Source organism: Micromys minutus (assembly GCF_963924665.1).
Source record: "Micromys minutus genome assembly, chromosome: 1".
NCBI lineage: Eukaryota > Metazoa > Chordata > Mammalia > Rodentia > Muridae > Micromys > Micromys minutus.
The window spans coordinates 258,610,921-258,623,398 of record NC_137969.1 but is presented as its reverse complement, the minus strand read 5'-3'; the positions used below and the strand labels follow the sequence as shown (position 1 = coordinate 258,623,398).

The following is a 12,478-nucleotide window of genomic DNA, read 5'->3' as shown; positions in this document are numbered from 1 at the left end:
GGGATGGTTTGCACTGCTTCCTGTGCTCTGTGGGGTGGACGCAGGTCCGCGACGGCTAAGGACACCAGTGTCACAGTATGTCAGTGTCAGTGAGGACCCGGCTGACTTCACTGTCTCCTGGGCTGCCTGCTCACATTGGTGTGGGTGTGTGCTCACTTGCTACACTTGTATGGTGTTTTTATTTAGGTGGTACAATGCAATGCTAACGACTCGGAGCTGCTCGTACCTGTCACACGGTATCAATCTCCTGTTTTTACTGATGCCCTACAACTACACGAGTGGATCCAAGGGGGAGCCTGCTAGGTGAGGGTTATGTAGGGATTCTCCGATCCAGCTTGCAGCATGTGCAGTGATTTCAAAGGAATAGGCTGAAAGACACTAAAGAACAAACATACAACCTCCTACCTCACCACAGGTCAGGACCTGTGAGCAGCAAAGTGTCTGCACCTGTGTGTGTGGCAGCCTTAAAGCAACAATGAGTGTGCACACGCGTGCACGGCTTCCTTGTGTGTGTGCCTGTGTGCACAGTCACCTTACCGGCAGTTCTCTCAGCGATGTCAAGGAAATCACAGAATTCTACTGATTTATTACCTTCCTAGAGTTTTATATTTAGGTCTCTCCCTCCTTCCTTCCGACTCTTTCTTCTCTCATAACGCTTTTTATTCCTTTCATTTCTCTGCTTGGTGAGCAGACTCCTTATATAAATGCTGCAAGTCCAAGCTCTAAATCAAAGGATCAGGCTTTATATTTTGGGGCACAGAGGCCCTGATAAACGATGACTCTGACATTTGGTTCGGCCCGAATGTTCTCTCAGGATCGAAACTCCTCCTAGCCACTTAGAGCCACTGGGCTGGACATGTTTGTTTGCTTATTCGTTTATGTATGTGTGAGCGCACATGCATGGGCACATGTCACGATGCATGTATGGAGGTTTGAGGATAACCCGTGGGAGACAGCTGTCTATTCCACCGCGTAGGACCCAGGGACTAAGTTTACATCATCAAGTTTGCCAGCAACTGGCTTTATCCACTGAACCTTCTCCATAGCCCTGGGCTGGGATTTTGACGAAAGAGGCTTAAAGCTACAACACCATTGCCTTCAACAGAGTAAGCTAAGGTGGGATTTGGAGGAGAAAATGAGGCTGCCTTCCCCTATATCCTTCCTCACACCTCTTGCTTTTCATTCACAGCCATGGATCCCCACACAGGGTCTCAACCAGGGCGTGCTCCAGGAGAGACACAGTCGTTTGCGGAGCAGAAGCGCCAGCTCATGGGTTTCTAATGCACATTGAAGATGGGCTTACTTATAGGCATACAGTCCCTCTCTTCGGAAATTCTTCCCTGAAGCTATGAGTAAGAGAAGCAACCAAAGCACAGGGCTGGTAACGGAGCTTGGATGGCTTGTGAAGAATAGTTGTTTAGCTTTCGCAGGCAAACTTCCCTAACCCTGGGACAAAGTTTCCTGAGAACCCACATCTGGCCTCTCTACTGGGCAGAAGGTCTCTGTCCAGCAGGGGGAGTTCAATGCCACTAGAGTAGCTCTAGCTCTGGACTCTTCCCTGCTGTGGTCTTTAAAGCCACCATGGTGATGCTGGGCCAGGTCGTCTGTTCTGTCTGCCTGAAAGGCTGGGCAGAGATGCTTCAAAGTGTTTGTGGCTAGCATCAGAACTAAGAGCAGCCCAACTCATAATGCAGCCCGTAACGAAGGGAGCCATGCCTGGTGGAAATTACCTAGGCTGGTTTCTCAGCACATTCTGAGCTTTTCTTCAGGGCTATTATAATTGTCCTCTGGAGGAAACACAGCTTCATTAATGTGACTAAAATGTGAAAAGTTTTTAAGGTGTCAGAAATTAGATGTTGAAATAGACCAAAATACCACCCGTCTATTCAGGACATGTGTGTGTGTGTGTGTGTGTGTGTGTGTGTGTGTGCCACAATCTCCTCATTTCCTTTAAATTTTGTTTTTAGATATTTCTATTTGGCTTAAAAGGTTTTAATTCCGCTATCTGTCATCACACGTGTGAATTGCAAGTGCCTGGAGCAGATCTGTAAATGCGCTACATTTCTAGCAATCACAGGCTGCTTTACATTCCAGAGCCAGGAATTAGAAGAATTAGAAATACACGGAAAAAAAATCATCAAAATCAGGCTTACTGAATGAGAGAGTTAAAATTAGGAAAAAAAGATATGATTAGGTTTCTAAAAGTTTTCTCAGCTTGAACCCTTTCCTCCCATTTTGCTACTGTAAATGCTCTCCGCCTGACAGAGCAGCTTCCAGCCTAGAAGTGGTGAAGAATATGCCAAGGAGACATGTAGAGAGCTGGGCTCAAGGCCACAGCAGTGATACCAGCCAACACTAAAGGTTCCAGAAGCAGCAGCTTTCAAAGCGGCTGCTGGTTGAGGCAAGGGATTACAAAGTCAGTATTTGAAATAAGGGGCTATCTCCAGGAAGCACTGTGGCCACATGCTGTGCTCCTCTGAGGGGTGTTCTTCCTGCTAACTCTGTCCGGGCATGCCATTTCAGAAAACCTGCACAAAATCTTCCAAGGTAGACTGACTTATGTTACGGAAGAGGATATGGAGCCATGAGTTAGACTGTCTACCATGAGGCTGAGGTAGACACTAACCACCTCTATGGCAGCATAAAACATGGAGCCACAAGGTAAGAAGACTGACTACTCAGAAGCCATCACCGCAGAATGAAAGCCATTCTTAGGGTGGTGAATGCAGACAGCCAGAGGAAAGACTGGATTCCTTGGTAGAAGGAAAGTCCTGGAGACCAGAGCCTGTGGGGTAGAGTAGGGCTGGTCATTAGGAGGCTGTGGGTCTTATAAAAGAATCCAAGAAAAGCTTGGAAGGTACTAGAGAACCAGGCCTATCTTGATACACAGGGTTGGCCCACTATATATCCTGACTGCCCTGGAGCTTCTAGCCGCCACACTAAAATAAGGGATAAGGTATTCAGCAACCAAGTGCATGAATCACACTGTGGCTTTCCGTGTGAATCGTGGCCTTATCACCCGCTGCCTATTCCTGAGTGGCTTATGCACACTACGTTTTCTGAAACTGGGCTATACCAGTGAGTGCTCTCTGGATGTGGGTTGCTCTCAGTGGCTGGGTGCCACCATTTCTCTCCAAAGAAGAAACTGGACTGGAAACATCCCAGCACATGAACTGGTCCCCAGCTAGAGGCAGGCAGTCACATCTAAGTGCCCACTGTCCATTCTCCACACTGCACTGTTCTCCCTGAAGTGCCCACTGCTCCTCACTTAGATATAGGAGGTTTGGGACGCCCCAAGACATTTGGCGTCTTTCCTCCTTCCACTTCACTGGCTGTTGAAGAAACAGTAAATAATCAGAGTGTCTTCAGCCTTCACCTGCTCTGCTAATCCAGCCTGGCCTCAAGAACACAAAGAGAAGAGTGACATTTGTCAGGCTTTTAGGATGTCCTTTGAGAAGTTCCTATCAGTTATAGACTCACATTCTGCTGTCAATAACTGTGATGCCCCAGGCACTCAAGCCCTCTTCAGAGCTACCTGGAAGCCCAGGTCTCCGGAACAGCCAATTAAGCAGCTACTGGCTCCAGGAGCCAAAGACCCGGTTGCAGAATCAGAGCTTCCCCAAAGAAGCTTCGAGTCTCTAAGTGGCTCCGCAAGGACACACCAACGTATAGCAGGGGACACTTAGAAACGAGCACTCCTTAATACTTAATTAACTTTAATGGTAAGTGCTTCGAAATCTGAATTTCAGACACGAGAGCACAGATTGGCTTTGGTCCATGCTGACTTAGGAGTGGCTGCACGCAGCTCCCAGGAGGAACTTCAGCCACTGTTACCTGTACTTCATTACACTGTCACTCGGCCAACAGAGCAGCCACCAGCAAGCACAGAGAAGACGCGGTGTCTGGACACCAGAGCCTGAGAGCATCGAGTCACTTCAAGGACAGATTCATAGCTCTGCACCGTTGTTTAAACACACGTGTTTAAATAACAAAGACATCAAATCCCAGGGAAAGAGTAATTTCCAGGATCTTATTCATTTTTAACAATTTAAGTATTCATACACCATCACCTGTTCTGGAGTTTCCTGTTTTGTTTGTGATAGATTTTTCCTTGGGGAGATACATAGCTATGACTTCAAAGGCACAACATAAGCAGTCACATTTGCCCGCACCATTCGTCAGCATCTATAAACGCTGGGAGGGCCAATCTCCCATCAGCGGAGCCAACAAGACGCAACTTGGATTAACCAGACCGTGAGCCACACCTATGATCCTGGATTTCACTGAGACACCGGCATGAGGGCACCTCTTGTGAGGATACTCCTCAGCCTACTTACCGGCCTGATTCCGCTCTGAAGGATCGTCAGTCCGGTCGCCTTCTCTAGTCGGTCTTTGTTGTCAACTGTGAGGGAAAAAAACCAAAGGAAGGTCAGCACAGAGAAGGGTGGGGTATCTGAGAGTGTTCCCAAACAACTGACTTCATGGAGACCCTGTGTTGTGCAACAGGTGGGAACCCCATGTCCCACTCAGTAGCTGGTCTGCCTTAGCAAAGCACCCCAATATTTTCTATATCATTTTAGAAGACATGCCTTGCTAGGCAACCTTGGGTCACTGGGGATTGGATGGGAAACTATGTAAACACATCTGCAAACTGTTAAGTTCTCATTTTTAAAGGTGTAATGTTTTATATGTCTATGCATACGCTCACCAAGAAAGGACATTTTGTTACTAGCACCACAAGCACTTGGAAAGGGCTGCCTGTGTGCTCACATCACAGAATCTGTGACTTATTTCACTCCCTTTTAACCCACGTTCCCATCAGAAACATCCTATGATAGCTTCATTCCAATAAAATCCACCCTCATCTCCTCCCTACTTCACGTGAGGAAGACTTTCAGAGAACAAATTCTATTTGATATCACACCAGGAGAAATGAGCCTGGGAAACAATTAGCAGATGCAAATGAAGCCTTTGCTGGGGCAATGCTAGGGCAGCAGACACAGCTGCCCCCACTTCCCAGAGAGGAAGTGTGTCACGAGGCAATTGACCTTGGCTTATGATTCAGTAGAAATATTCCTTTGGATAAATCTCCTGTCATTTTGGAAATAAAAACCAGAAGAAAAGAAAACCTAGAATTTTATTGAAAACCCCATAAATGGAGAGGGCACTGGAGTTGTGGTTAATAGCGAACGAGAGATAGCAAGAACGGATCAGCTGTGCTCGCCTCTTACTGCGATACACCTGTAGGGACCTTGGGGAATGGAGTCACGTTTTTGAGAGCTACACAAACCATATCCCATTACAACCTACCTGCCTTCTCTACCTCCAGGGATTTTCGTTGTCTTACAGAAAAAATCCTCCTTCTTTAACAAATGGACATTAGTTTGTACATATAGGCAACCCCCACTGTACTGAAAGGATGAGGTGAACACAAAACTATACAGGGTAGAGATGGTGAGTTTTAGGACCCCCTTCAGGTGGTGGGATGATGTGGGGTAGAGGCAAGTGGTCGTCCAGGTTTAGAACTTGGATGGCAAGAGACTGTTCCTTGAGGTGTAAAGTGATTGGTTTTCAAGTCTCTTGTACTGTATGGTGGCTTTTTGTGGTGGGCTAACAGCAGCTCTACATAGGCTGAGTGCTGACCTAAAGATGGAATTTATAAACTCCAGTTCTTGCTAGAGAGCAGAGATTTCAGACTTAGAGATTTTTATAGAATGCAGCCAGTACATGACTAAGCTGAATAATCTAACTCAAGGTCAGCTAGATCTTCCTAGAGAGCAGGTGAGTATCTCAGACCTGGTGGGCAGTGTCTCTGTGATTCCATAATGTCACCTTGGCATAGAAAGGTAGCACAGAGCTACAGAAGCACCCCTGGCTGAGGAGGCAATTCTTCCAAGCTTCTGGAGGGAGCTAGCTGAAAGGCCACCCCAGGGATGCTTTGTAAGCTGCAAGAAGGGGACCACCATCATCCCTGAGACCTGGAATCATTGTCCTGGTAACCACCTGGTAAACCACAGATAAATGCTCTAGGTGTCAAAGCACCTCAGAAGTTCTTCAACTCAGCCAACCTGGAGGTGTCTGTTTGATGTATTTGCAAGCATGGCTTTTGACAAATAAGCCCAAAGAAGTTCAGCCAACAATATGAACAACACAAGCAATTACAAAGCATTCATTATGGCTTGATTGGCAGTGTGGCCTCTCAGGGTCTCACCCACTACTGTTTGACAAACCACTTTCAGTGCTTAGTCTCTCCAGGCAGAGCTGCACAGTTCACCCATGGCTTTTCAGGGTAGAGACCCTGCTTTGCCATTCTGAGCTTGGTCCTTCTCTAACTGCCTGACCAGCGCTCTCTTGTGCTTTGGGCATGCCCTACCCCCTACACTTCTGGAATCTAAATAATAAAGTAAACAAACAACAATGAAGCATCCTCTGACCTCTTGGATCAGCCAAGCTCCAAGGCAGGCTCTGCTCACAGTTCACCTTGCTAAACTCTTGAAGCCACCCAGACTGTAGGCTCCTATTTATACTCCACAGACGGGACAGATTCTCAGCACGTGTACTACTGAGGAAAGACTCGGCATCTCTGAGCTCTGGGTCATAAGCCACTGTCATCTATAGCTTCTGTGCTTGGGTCGGTGACAATATATAAGGAGCAATGCCCTCACTGGCCTACTAAAGCTTTGATTTCCACCCTGGAAACCCGGGAGTTGGAGACCTGCTCTGACAGTCCATTTTAAAGATCTACCACTGAGACCCGAGAGAAGGGAAAATTTGGGGAAGTGAGGAACAGTTGAATAGTTAAGGCCTGGGCCAGCTGTTGAGTGACATGGAGAGGAGGCTTCTCGTGGAGAGAACAGAATATCAGGCCGACTGTAAGGGGTTGGGGCCATATGGTCAAATGGTGGGGTACCAAGTAGAGGGGGTGGAGAACCAGGTAGAATGGGTGGGGCTCTAATAAGAGCCATTTCATGTCTCAAAAGCCCCAGGTAAGGCTATATTCCTAAGACACTTGCCCTAAACTATGGAGTCAATCACATTCATGCTTAGTAAGTAGACCTCCATCCAGTCTCCACCCACCATGGCTCAGCCCTCAGTATAGGGAGGGTCTCCCATCTTGTAACCTTTAAGAAACTGCAAAAGGGGTCTATTTTTCAAATTTACCTTGAGCCAGTGCAGTTCAGTTACAGTTGAAAAGAAAACACTGAACCCCTGTTCACCTCTGTTGGTCCAGCTCTGTACACCCAAGTAAAAGTTAGAATAGAAAACTAGTCCCTCACATGCTGCTCAGTCTACACTGCTTCACTCTCCTCAGCGTTTGCTCTGTGGATGGCTCTGAGGATTATGAAGGGATGTAGGCTTAGCCCACAGTGGATAACAATCTTTCTTCCCGTGAGAAGTCACATGTGTTTCCCAGTCTATATGCACTTAGGGAAGAATGCCTGTATATGGTCAATTTACTCTGAAATGTTCCTAGGCTCTTTACCTAGAGTGCACCAGGATGGCTGCCTCCCTTCAGGTAAGCTTCCTTTGTTTCCACAAGAAAGGCCATGGAGCAAACAGAAAGGTCAGGACAGTGTGCTCAAAACAAATGCCAGGGGAGGGGCCTGCCTCTGTCTTCTACTGTGGTCCTGTGGGTCTTGGTTCTCGTTGCTCTGGTCAGCAGTCTCCCTATTTATACATTCGAACGAATCTTCTTTTCCTCCAGGGCACCAGGAGAGTTAAGTGTCTTGAGTGGGTGCCCATAAATGTGGTTGTGGCATCTGCTCTGGGTCCTGGGTGGGAGAGGCTTCACTGAGAGCATGGGTGACCACAGTGGCCATTTTGCCGTTTAGTCATTCATGCCAGTCTGTGTTCACAGCACAGTCTGTGTTCACAGCACAGTCTGTGTTCACATCAGGCATCGGGGCCCAACTCTCTAGCTCCCCCAGGAAGCATCATTGTAACCAGGAGACCTATGGTGGCCTGAAGAGGTGGCAGGTGAGCAGCATTTAGGACAGTCATGTTTCAGAAGTGTTATGACTGCACTTCCCCCAGAGCAATCACTTCTGTCTTCTGTCCCCTCTGCCCCAGCTCTGCCTAGAAACAGGTACTCAGGGCCCTAAGCTCTTTTGTGATCTGTGCCGTGGCTTCAGTCCTCCAGCTATGCCTAGCCCTCCTCATTTTCCTCCCTGTGCTGTGCTTGGAAGGCTCTCACTGGTGTAGACAGTAGAGACTGGGTAATTTTGCCTTTTTCCTTGTTACGTTTATGTTAAAGAATTTATCTTAAGCACCCCAGCCTTTCTGTTTACTTTTGTAATCTTTGTTTATTTAACATTTTATTATATTTATTTATTAACTTATTCATTTAGGGGGGCTCTCTTGCCATGGTGTATATTAAGGTCAGAGCATGACCTACAACCTATCTAGCTTTCGTTCCTTCTGCTCAACTCTTGGGGATGTCCTGCTCAGCCACATGTTCAAATTTCAGCTGAGTTCTTGTTTTCGTTAAGCTTTGGAATTGGAACTGGCGGGCAGGACGAGAGCCGACCAGTGAGGCAGCACAGCATGGAGAAGACGAAAGAAACTGCGTTAACCGAGGCAGACAGCAGAGCAGAAAGCCCATCTTTATCTGCACGCGAGACAAAAAGGGTTTCCAAACACTAAAAAGAAGTCCTTTAAAATTAAATTCACTAGATGAAGGATATGCAAATTACCTGAAGAAGCGGAACCCTGTAATGTTCTCAAAATTCTGCAGTAGCCTATTTAATTAGTATTTTAATTTATCAGAATAATTCTTTGCACTTGACAATTTATGCAGCATTCCATATAATTAAGCGCGTAGCGACAGTGGAGTAATTTTGCCTCTTCTCTTTATCCCTGATATTTTAACCTGAAAGAATGTGCAGAAGTCTCTTCTGTAATCTGAATTACAATGGGGACAACTTAATGGTGTCCCTCCGCTGGCAAACTGAGCTGGGGGAGCGGAGCGGTCTAGATAAAGTGCTACCCAGGGAGCTGACTCCCTGTGGACAGTGGCCTTGTCCCTGTGGAAAGGTCCCTTGGTGGGGTCCACTATCCACATCCCTACACCTAGAAACCTCAGAAGGTTGTGTGGGCGGATATGCCTGGTGGGTCCCAAGCCTCTTCCTTGATAATCAGTCTTTCTGACAAGTCTTGGGTTCTGTGTGTGTGTGTGTGTGTGTGTGTGTGTGTGTGTGTGTGTGTGTTTGTGTCTTGTATATATACACGTGGTACTTGTATGCACCATGTATGTGGTGCCTAAATGTGTAAACAGCATGTGTGTAACATATTTGGATGATGTGTGTGTTCTTTGCTGGGTGGTGTGTGTATGTGCGTGCATGTGTGCATGTGTGTGTGCAGCAGTCTGGCTTTCTGTCAGGTTTAACCTGTTGTCACATTTTTAAATAGCTGAGATTAGACCTAAAACCCACCTCAAAATAGTGTGGTGACCTCCAGAACACGGTGTGACTAGGCTAGAACAGGGCAGTGGGAGGCATTATAGCTCAACTACACTGACCTTGATGGGCCCATGGGACATTCTGTCACCTTCCTGGAACTCAGAGCCCTCCTCTGTGAGATGGGCTGATGGAAGCCTAGAGATGAGACATTTCGCTACACATCAAGTTCAATATTTTACATCAGCTGCCTTCCTGGAACTGTCTGAACAGCTCCTGTTTAAACAGGAGCTGTTTAAAATTCAGACCTGGATGGATACTCTGGGAAGGGGGCCGAGGCAGGGTAGTGTTGTAGGAGGTGGTCCATGGAAGGTTACTTAAGACCTCAGTCAGACACTGACTTATTGGTCTCCACAGCTACCTCTGCCTGGGTGCCCAACAGCTCAGCCCAAACCCTTGCCCTCACCTGCTCCCACTGACGTCCTCTGCCACCAGTCACAGTGGGGACACACCTGTTCTTCTAATGCCTGCTCTTCCCTGGTGTTGCCCGGCTTCCAGATGCTCAGGCTTGGACCATGTCTGTTCCCTCCTTGGATTTCTTCCATCTAGCCCATTGGCCAGTTCGAGTGTTCTCCCAACTGTGTGCACCGAGTTCCCTGCAGCCCCTTCCAGGCCCCACACATGCTGGCGGAGATCTGCAGTAGTGAATGAATCAGAGCCACCCTCTTTGTTCACACTTCCTTCATCTGCACTGACCAGGACACTGTCTGTGTCAGGGTTTGTGTATGCATGCGTGGGGTCCGAACATCACAAACTCTCAGGTAGAGAGACAAATGGACGGACACATCAAATCTCAAGTCTCAGACTGTGGAGAACCAAGAAATCTCTGCAAACACATCACTGTCACAGCAGACAAGGGGTCTTTTGTGTTCCTTGCCTTCATCCCTGGTTCTGAAATTGCTTGTGTGTGCAGAGCTCAGGTTCAGTGCACGTGTTTTGCAGGTTAGCTGCCCTTTACCCTCAGACAAGACTGGGTCCACTCTCTGTCTTCTTTCCTCTACATACACCTATGGGAGAGCTTAATGATAAATGATTGCATGATTAACTGATCTTGCCAACAGGATCTTTTCCCTTCCTTACTGAAGAATTCATCAAAGCAGGTCATGGTGGCTTTGGGCATACCCTCCTGAGCTATGGGGCTGTGGGGAAGCGTGCTCAGCATCCATGGTGTGGTGCCGTGGGTCAGTGTGCACAGGACCAAGGAGCTGTAATGCTGAGTACATATGATCTCTAAGCAGTTAGCACACGCAGCCTGGAAGCTTGGGAGAGAGGGATAATGCTCTGCTCCTGATGGGATGAGGAGAGGCATGGAAGGTTTTCTCATACTGCCCAGAATGGCACACAGTTTAAAAACCAGTGAATCTCTGGAGCTTTCTATTGAATATATATCAGATTTGGGTTGACAGTGGGCAACCAAATCCCTGGAGATTGAGCCATCATTGAGGGGGCTATCACACCAGACACATGTTCATTTTCACACATGTCGGTCTAGACACAGCGAGCTCAAGTCCCAGTACCAAGTCTGCCGTTAGTGATCAGGTGGACATGAAGCCAGGGATCACAGGATCTGTTTTTACACAAATACTGATACTGACTACAGTTTCGTTGAATTAAAAAAAAATGGGTAAGATACAAATGCAGCTTTATTTAGATATTTTATTGAAACTTTGATATCAATTACACTTTGTCTTATGAACTTAATAGTGCAATTAAATAAAACAGGTTTTCGACTATATAATTTCTACTTTCTTTTCTTCTGTATGTGCAGTTGTAGCTGGATCGCATCTACCTACATAATCAAGTTCACAAAAAAGTTCTGATGATTCAATGACTATGACAAAGGGAAAACTGTAGCACACCAACACTGGTGTCAATCATTCCTTTGACTTGTTCCTTATCCAATCCCTGCCTACCCAGAGAGAAACCAGATTTAATTTGGCTGGCTGGTGGTAAAATTGTACATGTGAATACCTTCTTCCCATGTTGCCTTAGCTACCTCAAATCTCCCTATTCAGACCAGGCTGGCCTCCACTGTATAGAGACCAGCATGTCTCTGCCTCCTGAATGTCCCCCTTTAAGAGTGATTCTCAGCACAGGTCAAACTGTGGCTCTCAGCCCCATATGGGGTCACATAACTAAATGTGGGAACTGTAAAAAAAAATCTGGAACCAGTAAGACTTTACAACATGCAAAACACTAAAATTATTTCAAAATTATACACATAATGAATTCAAGTCATATGTGTAACCTGGTAACACTCACCAGTGCTGCATCACAAATGTCATCACAGCTTTGCTTCTGAACACACAACATGCACACGGTGTGCAGTGCATGGTACTGTACCACACAGCACCACTGAATGTCACCTGAGATACCTCGGTTCCATCTGGAGACCACTGTGAGTTACTGCAGGGTTTGGGTTCTACATGCAATTTTCTTCTATTATAGAAACATAGCTTAATTATGGAAAATAGGGGCATTTGGTATTTTCCTGCTGTAATTCCTCAACACATTAGTATCAAATTAATCCATCTTTGGATTGGATTTGGTGAGAATGTTTGATTTTAAAAAACTGCTGCTTGATGACCTGCCTGGTGCAATGAGTGAGATTAACCAACCGCTGTAGAAATGGCACGTAAGGCTGCCCCATGAGATAGAACCTGTCCAAGCCTGAGGTAGCAACATCAAGAGCCTGTGTCTGGAGAGGGCAGAGGGCACCAGCTCCAGGGGAAAACATACTATGTTAAGTAATTATAGGGAAAATGACTCCTAAGGACTTACTACTATGCCCATCACTCAACCGTCATCCAAGAAGCTTTCTCTTACTATAGTGCAACTGACGCAGAGATTCTCAGAGAGTAAGAGGCTTCAAAGTCCTCAGCACAAACTGTGATACAAGTAAAGAAAGACCCTGAGAACTGGAGGTGATGGGGAACATCTGAGAAACAGTGTTTTCCAGACCCAGCGGGGCAAGTGAACGTATAAACTCACAACTGTACTAGCATGCTCAAGACCTTCACAAG

The 12,478-nt window shown here is 46.7% G+C and overlaps 1 protein-coding gene across 1 annotated transcript in view; it reads right to left on the bottom strand.

The window, feature by feature from the left end:
- PTPRN2 (protein tyrosine phosphatase receptor type N2) overlaps positions 1-12,478 on the bottom strand; it is a gene marked incomplete at both ends in the record, with an annotated part of 697,231 nt that overhangs the window by 232,338 nt on the left and 452,415 nt on the right. The window contains one exon of the mRNA XM_080936716.1: positions 4,338-4,402. Within this exon, the coding sequence (XP_080792842.1) occupies positions 4,338-4,402 (65 nt within the window). The remainder of the gene's footprint in view (positions 1-4,337; positions 4,403-12,478) is intronic.